The following is a 15,652-nucleotide window of genomic DNA, read 5'->3' on the forward strand; positions in this document are numbered from 1 at the left end:
CTCTTAAATAGAAGATGGTAAGGGCTCCCCCGGTAAATGGCCATGTGCCAATGTGTTTCGTTAGCAGCCATTTACTGGCCCTTTAAAGAAAATTACCTTTTACCCACGGTGGTAAAATATGGTCTCAACACGCGGCAATCCCGCATGCAGACGTCACTGTGGGCCATCTTTAACCGCCATTTGGTAAAAGCACCCCAAAGCAGTAGAAAATAAGTATTCCATGCTTCATAAAAGAATGCAGCTCCTTTTTTAGAAACTAATACTCTACCTGACTTGATTGCTACAGAATTTTGTAAACTGTGGCTGGCAGATGAATATAGTTCTCACTTCTTCTTGGTCTGCTAATGAGGTCTTCTCGGAAACATCTTCTGTTTTTTCATACCCTTTTAAAGGAGAACAAAAATTTTGACAATGGTGTAAACTGAGAATAGTTTGTAAAAACAGTCAAAATAAATTTTCTATCAAATATTTTCAATTTCCCTTTAAATATGCACCTCAAGTATCCAAAGCATGTAAAAAAAAAATAATAATAATCCAAACCTAGTAGGAACAATCCTAAAGCAGGCCATGATAAATCATCTTTAGATCTAGAAATCAGCCCAAAATTTAGAAGCCACTGACAGGGCTCTTCCAACCTCCCCATCAAACTTGAAAGGTGGGTAGAAGGCAGCAAGTGGATAAGTTATTTTTAATACTTGTTATATGTCATTCAATAAATGCCTCTCATGGCAGTTTACAAATAAGGAAAGAGCGCAGCCACTAATTGATAAGTTTTTGGGGGTCCCCCTCTGAGATCTATTGCAGCTCCTCTGATCCTTGATTTACCTACATCTAATTTTCCTCGTTCTGTGCCACTGGACAACATAAATCTTAACAAATCAGTACCTCATATACCTGCATCCATAACCTCCACCCTCCAGCAAGAAGTTAGCAATGTGTTATTGTTCCCATATTACACAGAGAAATAAGACAATTGCCCCAGGCACTGCTTTATCTTGACCCCAGGTCTACAACATTCCCCTCCCACCCCACCAACACTTTGTCCAATATACAAGCAAACTCGCATGGCTAAAAAGCATTGCTCAATCAGGCTAAATCCAACCAGTGAAAACTGGACCATTAAGAATTAGTTAATTGAATCAGTAAGCATAACAAATCAGTACACATCAGCTAAGCCTCCCCCACCACCACTACCTCTGACATCAAGCAAAAACTTTGTGGACAGTTGGCAGCCCCTTCCCAACTTGATACCCATCCCATCAGGACAGCACTAAAGGCATTCCATGCTTGACAAGGACAAGTTATTGTTCTCCATCTAGATAAGCTTGGGTACATATAGGAGTCTTATGGTTTGGAAGGTGTGAAGGCTGGGAAGCCACTCTCTGTAAATCATAAGGGGGGGCATGAAGGCAGCAAGAAGCCCTCTACTAAGCATTCAAAGAATGTCATAGGCACCCAACTAAGTTTTGAAGATGGGTAGAAAGCAGGATTGCAGAGTGGAAAGACAAGAGACCCCCACACACACACACAAAAAAAAAAACCACACACACTCCCATACCTTATCTTCAGCAGACAGAAGGAAGCTGTAATTAGACAGATTTAGGACTACTATAACAGGGCCCAGCTTTAGCCAGCAAGTTAGGAGACTGGTGCTGAAAATCAGGTTCTAGCTTTCTAACTTCGTTCAGAAACGCCCCTTAATACATTTAAATCTATGCTTAAAACCTGGTTTTTCTGACATTCTTATCCTGACTTTATTTGATGTTTCTCTCCAAGTCTTGATTACATGAATACTTTTTCAGTAGCTTAAGGACATTTTAATTTTTCCCTGGCCTTATCCCTCTTCCTCATGTATTCTGTTGATCCCTACCCAATATTTTTACAGTTCTGTTAATGCTTCCCCTTTCTTTAGTATATTGTTCTCTTCTGGTTACTTACATAAGAATATAAATGTTGACATGCTGGGAACCAGTGGCGTAGCCAGACAAGCAATTTGGGTGGGCCTGAGCACAAAGTGGGTGGGCACAAATGTTTCTCTCTCCCCCCTCTCCCCCCAGCACTTCCCAACTCAAAATATAAATACTTTAGCTGATGAGGATCCCCAATCTCCGTCAGCTGGGACCTCCACCAGAGATGGCCAGAAACTCCTCCCCGCCAAGCCCAGCAGGTAGTAGCAACTCCTCAAGCCACTGATGCCAGCACCCCATACAGTGCTTAGTTGTCAGTGGTTCCTGGATGCTGCCCCCATCTGCCAAGCTCGGCGGAAGGCAGCTCCGGCCAGCCCCGGAAGAGATCCCCACTGGCAAGCTTGGGGATCCCCACCTAGCCACAGCAAGGTTCAGGGCTGCTGTTAACCATGATGGTGACCAAGGGCAGAAAAATAAGAAGCCCCTCCCCAAATTCCCTCTCCAATCTCTTCACCTGCCATTACGTCACACTGACAGACCCTCACAAATTACAGAACAAGGGATCACAAATTAGAAATAAAAATATGTAGACAAAATTGAACTGGGAACCCTCAGCATGCACTGCAACCCTAGGAGAAAAAAAAAACAAAAGCGCATTTCCTTTTCTACTTAACACAATAAAAAGACATCCCCTATGCACAATTCCCAAAGCTACATATTCCATTTAAAAAACATTCAAATAAATGATTTTTCTACCTTTATTGTCTGGACATTTATTTTTCCATCATGTTGGTTCCAATTTCTCTTTCCCGCTTTCCTGTCTTCTGCTAATACTTCAAGCGGCTGTCCATTTGTCTTTTTTTGTCCTGCCATTTCATTTCCTCACTACACCCTCTAGCCTGATATCTCCCTATCCCTTTTACTCCACCACCAGCGTCTTCCTGTCCCATCTCTCTCCCCTCCCCCATTGTTCAGCAATTTTCCCTTTACTCTTCCCTACCATCCATTGTCCATCTCTCCCCTGGATCCATCTTCCCTCTTTCTCCCCTCCCCAGCTTGTGCATCTCTCCTTTCTCTCCTCCACCGTTCATGTCCCACTTTTCTCCCTCTCCCTGCCTTGAGCCCTGGTCTAACTCTCTTCCCCCTCACACACAGCATCTCTCCATCCTTCCTTCCCCTCACCTCTATGCCATGTTCAACATATCCCCTCTCATCTCTCCCTCTTTTCCTTCCACTTCCATGTCCAACCTTTTTTTTTCTCTCTGGTCCTTTACCACTCCTATGCATTTCCCTCCCTCTCCCTATCCCATCCCAACCCACCCAATACCAACATTTCTCCCTCTCTTTCCCCTTGCCGCATCTCTCCATTCCTCCACCCACCTAGCACTAACCCCGTCTCACTCCCCTCATCCCAACAGTGCTCCTGTCTCTCCCTCTCTCCCTGACCCCTCAAGGCCACCTGCCAGCATGCTACACCTTTTGCCCTCTCCCCCCAGCCACCCGCTGACATGCTGCAGCTGCACCTTTTCACCGTCATTCTCTCCCACCTGCAAGCACCCGCCGGCGCGCCAAGGCCCTCCCTCCCCTTCATCCCCACCAACGTCTGCAGCGGAGCCGCACGGCTGCCGCTACATGACTGCCTTCCCTTCCGGCTGGCCTCACCTTTTCCCAATACTCTTTCTGAAGAGGCGGGGCGGGCCAGCGCAGAGGAAGTACTCATAGCAGCGTGCAGACAGCCCCGGCGCCACGCAGCTCACGGAGCCAACACCACTGCCGGACGGGGATGACAGGGGAGGGAGCAGGCCGGGAGGGAACAAAACCTGCGGTGTGCCGGCGGGTGGCTGGGAGGAGGGAAAGCTGAACTCGCGCTTTTCATTGGCTGAGTTGCACCGTTGCTGGCTGGGCCTGAGCCCAAAGTGGGGTGGGCCAAGCCCCACCCAGGCCCACCCGTGGCTACGCCCTGGCTGAGACAAGCCAAAGGTCCATCAAGCTTCATATCCTGTTACAACAGGGGCCATCAGAGGTTCACAAGTACCTAGCAAGATCGCAGAACAGCAGAAACAGATTTATGCTGCTAACCTAGAAATAAGCAGTGGATTTTCCAATTCCATCTTTATAATGGCCTACCCGACTTTCCTTTAGGAAATTAAGCCAAATCTTTTTTTTAAACCCTAATCTAACAGCTTTTACCATTTCCTCTGGCAAACGAGTCCAGAGTTTAATTACCACTGAGTGAAGAGATGTTTTCTCAGGTTTTAAATGTACTACTTAGTAGCTTCATTTGCATGCCCTCTAGTCCTAGTATATTTTTAGAAAAAGAAAACAAGGAATTCAAAACATACCTGTTCCACTCCCCTCAGTATTTTATATACCTCTATTATTCTCCCCACAGCTGGCTCTTCTCCAAGCTGAAGAGCCCTAGATGCTTTAGCCTTTCCTCATAGGGGAAGTCATCCCATCTCCTTTAATGACTTTCATCACCCTTCTCTGTTAACTTTTATAAACCACTATATCTTTTTTATATGGTGTGACGTTGTTAGTCTGATCTGGTTAGTCCCTGCCTTCTTGTACCAGTTTTTATTCTCTTTTGTATGCCTCCTTCATGTGCCATGAAATTGCAAGCTATAAACTGTGCAAATAAATAACTTTCTCCCTGACCTAAACCCATTCCTGGGACCACACAGAATCTGGCTTGCTGAAGTCAGCCACTAGCTATATTTAAGGGGAGAGTTATGATCAAAGTGTAGTAAAAGGCGTTATCTGGCACCTGATGGAACACCCCCAACCCAGACCTACAGGTACAATTCAGAGGGACCCCGGGTACAAGCAATCCCCAGTCGCTCCTACCCTCATCAGAATCTTCCTCTAAAATGGTACTGGTGATTTCTATATACGGGCAAACCCCAAGCCCAACTGGTCATCATTAGTAAAATACCATAAATGACATTACATATTGAACATTGTATACACGTCTTGATAAAATTTTCTTTCAGGCTATATAGAAGCCAACCTAAAAAAATTTAGGAACCAGTCACTGAGAACTATGGCACAGTGTACCAGTTCCTCTCTCCCCCTTCCCCCACCTTAAAAAAAAAAAAAAAAAGTAATGGAGCTCCTTTAGTAAATCAGGTCCTATGGGAACAGGAAGCTTAATAAAACAGGCCTGCCACCAGAAGCCTCCTGGGGTAAGGTGGGCTATGTATTGCATGGCATGGAACTAACTGGGAAAGCAAAGAGGTCAAGATACAATTCAGGGTCTAGAGCTTACCACTAATGGCCCGCAGTTTTTGGTGCAATCCAGCCATGGATGAAATGGAATTCCAAATTAAGCACAAGTCATCCTCCATCCAATGTTCCCTCTAAGCTGGGCAGAAAGTCCTCCAACTGCATTCCTGCCAGTGGAGGGGGGCTTCAATAGTGTGTTTTCAATTGCTAGGGACAGGCAGATTCTCTGAACTCCTGCAGTTCCTGCCTGCCCCTCAATACTGAAAATGTGATATTGAAACAGCACCCCTCACTGTAGGTGGAGGACTCCCACACAGAAGGAACATTGCCTCCATCATACATCTGCTGGGATGGGGTGTCAAGTTCCCCATCTTTCCCAATAAAATCCTCAAATGCCAGTCCTTTCGCCAAATCCTATCCAGATACAGCACCTCATGGTTGCCCCTCCTCCTGGCTGAATACCTTCATAAGTATTTTCAAAACTCAAGAGCTGGTAAAGAACCTTCTGCATAATTAGTCCATCAAGCTGACAAATTTAGAAATAGATTGCATTTATGGCAATTCAAGAAGTGGAATGGCAGAAGGAAGGGCTTTCTAAGCTACTATGTGGCAAGTATGCCACAGGAGTTGCTGACTGATGCTAGTGATATGCAACTTATCCTTAAAATCGAGCGTGGTACCGGAAGATTGGAGGGTGGCCAATGTAACGCCCATTTTAAAAAAAGGCTCCAGGGGAGATCCGTGAAATTATAGACCGGTGAGTCTGACGTCGGTGCCGGGGAAAATGGTAGAGGCTATTATTAAAAACAAAATTACAGAGCACATCCGAGGACATGGATTACTGAGACCAAGTCAGCATGGCTTTTGTGTGGGGAATCTTGCCTGACCAATTTACTTCAATTCTTTGAAGGAGTGAACAAACATGTGGACAAAGGGGAGTCGGTTGATATTGTGTATCTGGATTTTCAAAGGCGTTTGACAAGGTACCTCATGAAAGGCTACAGAGGAAATTGGAGGGTCATGGGATAGGAGGAAATGTCCTATTGTGGATTAAAACTGGTTGAAGGATAGGAAACAGAGAGTGGGGTTAAATGGGCAGTATTCACAATGGAGAAGGGTAGTTAGTGGGGTTCCTCAGGGGTCCGTGCTAGGACCGCTGCTTTTTAATATATTTATAAATGATTTAGAGATGGGAGTAACTAGCGAGGTAATTAAATTTGCTGATGACACAAAGTTATTCAAAGTCGTTAAATCGTGACAGGATTGTGAAAATTACAAGAGGACCTTACGAGACTGGGAGACTGGGGCGGCTAAATGGCAGATGATGTTTAATGTGAGCAAGTGCAAGGTGATGCATGTGGGAAAAAAGAACCCGTATTATAGCTACGTCATGCAAGGTTCCACGTTAGGAGTTACGGACCAAGAAAGGGATCTGGGTGTTTTCGTCGATAACACACTGAAACCTTCTGCTCAGTGTGCTGCTGCGGCTAAGAAAGCGAATAGAATGTTGGGTATTATTAGGAAAGGTATGGAAAACAGGTGTGAGGATGTTATAATGCCGTTGTATCGCTCCATGGTGCGACCGCACCTGGAGTATTGTGTTCAATTCTGGTCGCCGCATCTCAAGAAAGATATAGTAGAATTGGAAAAGGTGCAGCGAAGGGCGACTAAAATGATAGCGAGGATGGGATGACTTCCCTATGAAGAAAGACTAAGGAGGCTAGGGCTATACAGCTTGGAGAAGAGACGGCTGAGGGGAGACATGATAGAGGTATATAAAATAATGAGTGGAGTGGAACAGGTGGATGTGAAGCGTCTGTTCACGCTTTCCAAAAATACTAGGACTAGGGGGCATGCGATGAAACTACAGTGTAGTAAATTTAAAACAAATCGGAGAAAATTTTCTTCACCCAATGTGTAATTAAACTCTGGAATTCGTTGCCGGAGAAAGTGGTGAAGGCGGTTAGCTTAGCAGAATTTAAAAAGGGGTTGGACGGTTTCCTAAAGGACAAGTCCATAAACCGCTACTAAACGGACTTGGAAAATCCAAAATTCCAGGAATAACATGTATAGAATGTTTGTACGTTTGGGAAGCTTGCCAGGTGCCCTTGGCCTGGATTGGCCGCTGTCGTGGACAGGATGCTGGGCTCGATGGACCCTTGGTCTTTTCCCAGTATGGCATTACTTATGTACTTATGTAGTATATGTAAAAACTAAAAAAAAAAAGTGCATACTGGTAACGGTAACAAAAATGACAACACAATGCTACAATCATTTAAGTGTACAAATGGAATGTATACAAAACACATTGGTAAAATAGAGTATAGATCATTACAGCCTTCATTTACCTATGGCTCAATCTCCATGAAATATTAGATAACCCACACACAAAAAGTAGGGAAAAAATGCCATATCGTCTCTTAGTGCTATTATGCATGAAGGACCAAACAAATCTCACCCAACTGATCATCTTGATTTTTCTTGGTTTCTCATATCTTCACTCAGGTATGGTCCCTTGCCACAAAAGCAGAAGTAAGAAAAAGGCTGGGAACGACAGGCCAGTTTGTCTGACTTCTGTGGTAAGTAAATTAATGGAAATACTCAAAATAGTAAACATTTTGGAATTCAATGGATTACAGGACCTGGGGCAACATGGTTTCAGCAGAGGCAGGTCTGACAGACAAATCAGATTCATTTCTTTGTCTGGGTGACCAGAGAGTTGGATCGAGGGAGAGCATTAGATGTGATGTACTTCGATTTTAGTCAAGCCTTTGACACAGTTCCGCATAGATGACTAATAAACTAGTGCCCTCGCTGTGGGCCCTAAAGTAACTGAGTTAGGAACTGGTTGAGCGAAAAGCAACAGAGAGTAATGATAAATGGAGCTCATTTCTGAGGAAAAGACTGTTACCAGTGGTGTGCTGCAAGCTATGGTTCTTGGGCCAGCTCTTTAACATTTTTGTAAGCAATATTGCTGAAGCGCTGTCTTGTAAGGTTTGTCTCATTGCAGATACCACCCTATTGCATATTTTGTAGACACTCTTGAAGGTGTGAATAACAAGAAGGACTTAGGAATGGTCTGGAATTTGGCAGCTTAGATTTAATGCTAAAAAATGCTGCAAAAACCTGAGGGAACGGTACAGTTTAGGGGGAGAAGAACTTTTGTGCACAAAAGAGAAGCAGGACTTGGGTGTGATTGTATGTGATGATCTTAAAGTGGCCATACAGGTAGAAATGGTAACAGCAAATGCTAGAAGGATGCTTGGGTGCATAGGGAGAGAAATGGCCAGTAGGCAAAAGGAGGTGATGGATGTCCCTGTATAAGACTCTGATGAGATCACATTTAGAATACTGTGTACAATTCTGGAGACCACACCTTCAGAAAGATATAAACAGGAAGTAGTCAGTCCAGAGGACGACTACTAAAATTGTCAGTGGTCTTTGTCATAAAGCGTATGGGGACAAACTCAAAGATCTCAATGCATATTCTTTGGAAAAAAAAACAGGAGAGGGGAGATATGATAGAGACATTTAAATACCAATGAAGCATAAATGAACAGGAGGTGAATCTCTTTCAACTGGAAAGGAAGCTCTGGAATGATGGGGCATAGGATGATGATGATGAAAGGGGACAGACTCAAAAGTAACCTGAGGAAAATATTTCTTCATGGAAAGGGTGGTGAATTCATGGAATGGCATCCCGGTGAAAGTGGGAGAGACAAAGACAGTATCTAAATTCAAGACAGCTTGAGACAAGTACGTAGGATCTTTAAGGGAGTAATATGAAGACTAGATGGCATGAATAGGCAGAGTGGATAGGCCATATAGTCTTTATCTGCCTACATTTGTCTATGTTTCAAATATTCTTTCAGTTCAACCATGTGCACCGTTGTATTAGCACACTATTAGGAGCCGCATGATTATGAGTGACTTATACTAAGGAGCAGTGCTTTGTTTTGTGCCAGTATGCACCAGTACGACGTACCGGCACCCTTTTTTCCCCCGGCGAGTCCTGCACCCTTCCTCTCACTCCCCTACTTACTACTATGTGTTGGACTAGGCAGCGCGAACTGTGCAGGCAACAACTGAGAGAGGCTGGCAGAGTCGGAGCTTCCCTCTGCGAATCCCGCTTACGTTGTTTCAACTTTGTGTTTCCGCATAAGCAGGACTCACAGAGGAAAGCTCCGACGCTGCCAGCCTCTCTCATTCGCTGCACCGTTCGCGCTGCTGAGTCCGACACTGGCAGCCTTTCTATTGCTTCGCTGGCAGGCAGTGGAGAAGGACGACGGGCTGGGGGACGAAGAATCGCTGGACACAGATGGAAGGAGATGCACATGGATGGGAGGAGAGGGGAGAGAGGAGAAATGCTGGACATGGATAGAAGGAGAGGGGAGAGAGGAGAAATGCTGGACTTGGATGGAGGAGAGGGGAGAGAGAATTATTGCTTTATATGGATACAGGGGAGGGTAGAGAGGAAAAATGCTGGACATGGATGGAGGGAAGGAGAGAGGAGAAGTGCTGGACATGGATGGAGGGGAGGAAAGAAAAAAGAAGAAGAAGCACATGGATGGAGATGAGGGAAAGGGAAGAGAGGAGAAAAACTGCACATGGATTGAGAAAATAGGCAAAAGCTGGATCCACGTTATACCTCCTCCAGTCAATTCCATGGAGGAGGACCCAGCTTTTACTTATGGATGTAGGGCAAGAAATGAAGAAGAAAGGAGAAAAGTAAAGAAATAAATGGAAAGGAAGCCCTGGAAATGGAGTTAAGGGAACAGATAGATAGCAGCAGAATCAGAGACTGGGACCAATATGGATAGAAAAACAAAGTCACCAGACAACAAAGGTAGAAAAAATCATTTTATTTTCATCTTAGTGTTTGAAATATGTCCAATTTGAGAATTTACATCTGCTGTCTTATTTTGCACTGGGTATACTGGAGCTGTAACAGCTTACAGAAATGTATAATGAAAAAAAATCACGTTATTTTTTTTCTCCTATACTAGAAGGGAAAATTAGGTTCTTACCTTGGTAATTTTCTTTCCTTTAGTCATAGCAGATGAAGCCATTACATATGGGTTATGTCCATCAACCAGCAGGGGAGATAGAGAGCACTCAAACTTTCACAGTGCCCTCTTGGCCAGCTAGCTCCACTGCCTCTTCAGTATTTGAAGCTTCCAAAGCAGTATGGCAAACCGCAATGGGAATCACAAGAGCTTTCCTCACAGCGAACGATGGCCCATCACAAGGGCATGAACTCATAAAGGAGGGAATGCACATCCTCCTGGAGGGAATAAACTCATCCTCCTTATTGTATAAGTGGAGGGGAACACACGCGCCTCCTGGAGGGAATCACACATCCTCCCAACACACTGGAGGGAATGAACTCATCCTCCTATTTATAGAACTGGAGGGGAACACACGCGCCTCCTGGAGAGAATCAACATATTCTCCAAAACATGCTGGAGGGAATGAACACATCCTCCTAAATTTAAACTGAACATGAATCCTGAAGATTGTTTTCCAACTTTCTCCCAAGGAAGGAACTTCAGGAAATTAGAACAGAACCTGAAAAACAGATTCACAGCATACAATCATACAGGGAGGGCTCATGGCTTCATCTGCTATGACTAAAGGAAAGAAAATTACCAAGGTAAGAACCTAATTTTCCCTTCCTTGTCATCAAGCAGATGAAGCCATTACGTATGGGATGTAACAAAGCAATCCCTAGATAGGGTGGGAACAAGCCACACCACGCGCTAGCACCTGTACACCAAAACGCGCATCCCTCCTGGCAGCCACATCCAGCCTGTAATGTCGGGCAAAGGAGAGCTTAGAAGCCCATGTTGCTGCACTGCATATCTCTTGAAGAGAGAGTGCTCCAGTTTCAGCCCAAGAGGAAGAAATCGCTCTAGTAGAATGTGCCTTAAAGGCTACAGGTGGAACCCTGCCGGCCAGCAGATAAGCTGAAAAGATAGTTTCTTTGAGCCAGCGGGCAATAGTGGCTTTAGACGCTGGAGACCCTCTGCGAGAACCGGATAGCAAAACAAACAGATGATCAGAAGTCCTGAAAGAGTTAGTAACTCGTAGATACTGCAGCAGAGTCCTGCGCACATCCAAAAGGTGCAACTGCCCAAATGATTCTAGAAACTCTTCCTCTGAAAAAGAGGGCAAGAAAATAGGCTGGTTTAAGTGAAAGGCTGAAACCACCTTAGGCATAAAGGAAGGCACGGTCCGAACCGTGACTCCGGACTCTGAAAATTGCAGAAATGGGTCTTCTCAGGACAGCGCCTGGAGCTCTGACACCCGTCTCGCCGAGGTTATGGCCACCAGAAAAACGGCCTTCAGTGTCAAGTCTTTCTCCGATGCTCGCCGAAGCAGCTCAAAAGGAGATGCCTGCAGGGTTTTCAAAACTAGCCCCAGGTTCCAAGCTGGACAGGGTGCTCGCACTGGAGGTCGGAGCCGAAGCACCCCTCTAAGAAACCGTGCCACATCTGGGTGAGCAGCCAAAGACACGCCTTCCACCTTACCACGAAGGGAGGCCAACGCTGCCACCTGCACCCACAGGGAATTATAGGCCAAGCCTTTTTGTACACCTTCCTGCAAAAAGTCCAGAATCGGCGAGACAGGAGCCCGCATTGGAACAATGGCTCTGGAAGCACACCAAGACTCAAACAGGCACCAAATCCTGGCATAAGCCACGGAAGTGGACCGCTTGCGGGCTTGCAGGAGAGTGGAAATAACTTTATTGGAATAACCTTTATCCCTCAATTGCGCCCTCTCAATAGCCATGCCGTAAGACCAAAGCGGCCGGCGTCCTCCATGGCTACAGGTTCGGTACCAGAGGTAACGGCAGAGGAGCCTCGAGGAGCATCTGTCGGAGGTCTGCATACCAAGGTCTCCTTGGCCAATCCGGGGCGATGAGGACCACTTCTCCTGGGTGCAGCCGAATCCGCAAGAGCAGGCGCCCTATCAAGGGCCATGGGGGAAACACATAAAGTAGACCCGGAGGCCAGGGTTGAGCCAAGGCATCCAACCCCGCCGAGCGAGGATCTCTCCGTCTGCTGAAGAAGCACGGGACTTTGGTATTGGCACTTGTCGCCATTAGATCCATCACGGGCTTGCCCCATTTGGCACAGATCTGCAGGAATACTTCGTCTGCCAGATTCCATTCTGCTGGATCGATCTGATGCCTGCTCAGATAATCGGCCTGCATATTGCTCTGACCTGCAATATGAGCTGCCGACAGACACTGAAGATGCAGCTCGGCCCAGTGTCAAATCAGTTCGGCCTGCGCGACTAGTGCTCTGCACCTTGTTCCGCCTTGTCGATTTATATAGGCCACCGTTGTCGTGTTGTCCGACATCACTCTGACAGCCAATCCTTCCAGGGTCACTTGAAAGGCCAGAAGCGCCTGAAACACCGCTTTCAACTCTAGGCGGTTGATGGACCACTCCGACTCCTCGGGTGTCCATAGACCCTGGGCATGCTTCCCCTTGCAGTGTGCGCCCCAGCCCTTCAGGCTGGCATGTTACCACTAGGCACCAAACAGGGAGCGTCAGCAACATTCCTCGCCGCAGCATGCTGTCCGAGAGCCACCACTCCATGCTGAGACGGGCCGCAGGGAGCCAAGTAAGTCTGCATTGGTAATCCTGAGAAATAGGAGACCATCTCCGGAGTAGGGAATACTGTAGAGGTCTCAGGTGCGCTCTTGCCCAGGGTACCACTTCCATCGTGGCTGTCATCGATCCCAACAGCTGGGCAATGTCCCAAGCTCGCGGGCGGGGCATCCTCAGGAGCAGACGGACCTGATTCTGAAGCTTGCACCGCCTTGGCTCGGGTAGGAACACATAGCCCGAGTGTGTCGAACCTGGCCCCCAAAAACTCTAGAGATTGTGAAGGGGACAGGTGACTTTTGGCCATATTGACGACCCAGCCTAGAGATTGCAGTACTGAGACCACTCTGGCTGTAGCTTGCAAGCTCTCTGCTACAGAGTCTGCTCTGATGAGCCAGTCGTCTAGGTACGGGTGAACCCTGATACCTTCTCGCCTGAGAAAAGCAGCTACTACCACCATTACCTTCGAAAAGGTTCGGGGAGCTGTGGCGAGGCCAAAAGGCAAGGCCCTGAACTGGAAATGTTTTCCCAACACCGCAAACCTCAGAAACTTCTGGTGCGGGGGCCAAATCGGTATGTGCAAGTAAGCTTCTTTCAGGTCTAGAGACGTGAGAAACTCTCCTGGCTGAACCGCCGCAATGACGGAGCGCAGGGATTCCATGTGGAAATGCCGCACTCTCAGGGACTTGTTCACTTCTTTTAAGTCCAGAATAGGGCGAAAGGACCCACCTTTTCGCGGCACCACAAAGTAGATGGAGTATCGGCCGCAGCCTTGCTCGGCGGGAGGCACCGGGGTCACTGCCCCTAACTGAATCAGACCTTGTAAAGTCTCCTCCACCGCCGCCCGTTTGACGGCAGAACCGCATCGGGACTCCACAAACACGTCTCTTACTGGGGCGTTGAATTCTATTCTGTATCCATCTCTGATCAGGTCCAGAACCCACTGATCTGAGGAAATCTTGGCCCACTCCTCGACAAACAGGGAAAGCCGTCCTCCGATGACAGGCATCGAGGAGAGGGCCGGCGCACCATCATTGAGAGGGTCGCCCCTGAACTCCTGGTCTTGAGCCACCGGCTGCGGAACGCTTGTCCGAGCGAAAGGAGTTCCTCTGCTGACCACGGGCACGTGAAGTGAACCCAGCAGAACACCCCGGGCGGTACCTTCTAGCTTCACGGAAGCGAGGTCTGTACGAGGAGTGGACCACCTGGCCCTTAGAGGAAGGCCTCTGCCTATCTTCGGGCAAGCGCTGGGGTTTTGGATCACCCAGCCTTTGACAATTTTCTCTAACTCCTCACCAAATAGGAGAAGTCCTTGAAAAGGCAACTTCACCAACCTTTGCTTAGAGGCCATGTCCGCTGCCCAGTGTCGTAGCCACAGACGACGGCGAGCCGCCACTGCTACTGCCATTTGTTTAGCCGAAGCTCTGACAAGGTCATAAAGGGCATCAGCCAGAAAGGACAAGGCCACCTCCATCCGCGGAGCCACATCCAAGAAGGGCTCCGCTCCATCTCCGGGCTGAGCCACTGCCTGTTGCAGCCAAGCTAGACAGGCTCTCACAGCATAACAGCTGCATGCAGACGCCCGAACAGTGAGACCTGCAATTTCAAAGGACCGTTTCAACGCTGTTTCCAGCCTACGGTCTTGAACATCCTTCAGGGAAACACCTCCTTCAACAGGGAGGGTAGTTCTCTTTGTCACCGCAGTGACTAGGGCATCCACTGTAGGCATTTGAAAACGAGCCATATGTCCCTCACGCAGAGGGTATAACTGCCCCATAGCCCTGGAAACTCTCAAAGGTCCCTCGGGGTCAGCCCACTGAGCCGAAACAAGCTCTAGGATGGAGTCATGCAAAGGGAAGGCCCGAGCAGCTTTCTTGGTACTAGCCATCCTGGGATTACCCGAGGAGGCCATGCCACTGTCAGGATCTTCAATCGAGAGGGCCTGCAGGGTATCTGAAATAAGCACTGGCAGCTCATCACAGTGGAAAATCCTCACCGCGGAGGGATCATCCAGATCCTGTGGTAAATCCGCACCTGACTCTGGTTCCTCAGACCAAGAACGTCTGTCAGAGTTCTCCGAATCCTCACACCCCGACCACGGGGGGGAAAAAGGTGCACCACAATCTGAAGGGGAATTAACCCTTCTGCGCTTATCTTTAGGCCAAGCATCCGGGAAAAAAGCCTCACTGGGCAGTCCCAGGCCAGAATCCATCCCCCGGCAATCAGAGGAGCCTCAGGCGACCCTTGAGTGAGGGCTCTTTTCATCATGTATGCTTTATGCAGCAAAAGCACAAAATCCGGGGAGAAAATCTCACCCTGGGCACCCAAATCCTGTCTGGTGCTAGCCACTCCTGAAATAACCTCATCTCGAGGTGCCCCACCCGGCTCAGGTCTCTCCGTGTCCACGGAGGCCGCGCCATGCGGTGTAAGCAAAATGGCGCCCGCTGCCAGCTCAGAGCGGGAGGAAACATCGCTCGCCATGCTCGGGCCGGCTCCTACGCCAATACAGCACGATTTACAGAGCCCTGCTGCTGATTTGCGCTTGCCACAAGTGGAACAACGCTTTACATTGTCCGCAGCCATCGCCAAAAAACGGCGGTAAAATCCAAAATGGCGGTTCGTGCCAAAATCGCCCCGATCGCGGGCCCACCCCGGAGGAGTTGGAAAACACTCTTACCTCAAAGGATCTAGTGTACAACTACGATCCTGCTGAAAATCAGGTCAAAAACCTCTGTTCCAGCGTCTCTGCGTTTAAAAACGCAACACAACTTTTTTTTTTTTTTAAGCTGTGAGGAAAGCAGAGGTATTGAAGACTCCGGAGGCTCAGATGAGTGGGAAAGGCAGGGAAAGGGCGAACCTATATGCCTGCATCCACTGTTGGTGGGTAAGGACAGGGAAAGCAAG

The 15,652-nt window shown here is 47.6% G+C and overlaps 1 protein-coding gene across 1 annotated transcript in view; it reads right to left on the reverse strand.

Annotated features, from left to right (window-relative positions):
• ATP8A1 (ATPase phospholipid transporting 8A1) overlaps positions 1-15,652 on the reverse strand; it is a 649,985-nt gene that overhangs the window by 608,096 nt on the left and 26,237 nt on the right. Inside the window, 1 exon segment of the mRNA XM_030191344.1 lies at positions 269-383. Coding sequence (XP_030047204.1) covers positions 269-383 — 115 coding nt within the window.

Source organism: Microcaecilia unicolor, chromosome 2, assembly GCF_901765095.1.
Source record: "Microcaecilia unicolor chromosome 2, aMicUni1.1, whole genome shotgun sequence".
Lineage (NCBI taxonomy): Eukaryota > Metazoa > Chordata > Amphibia > Gymnophiona > Siphonopidae > Microcaecilia > Microcaecilia unicolor.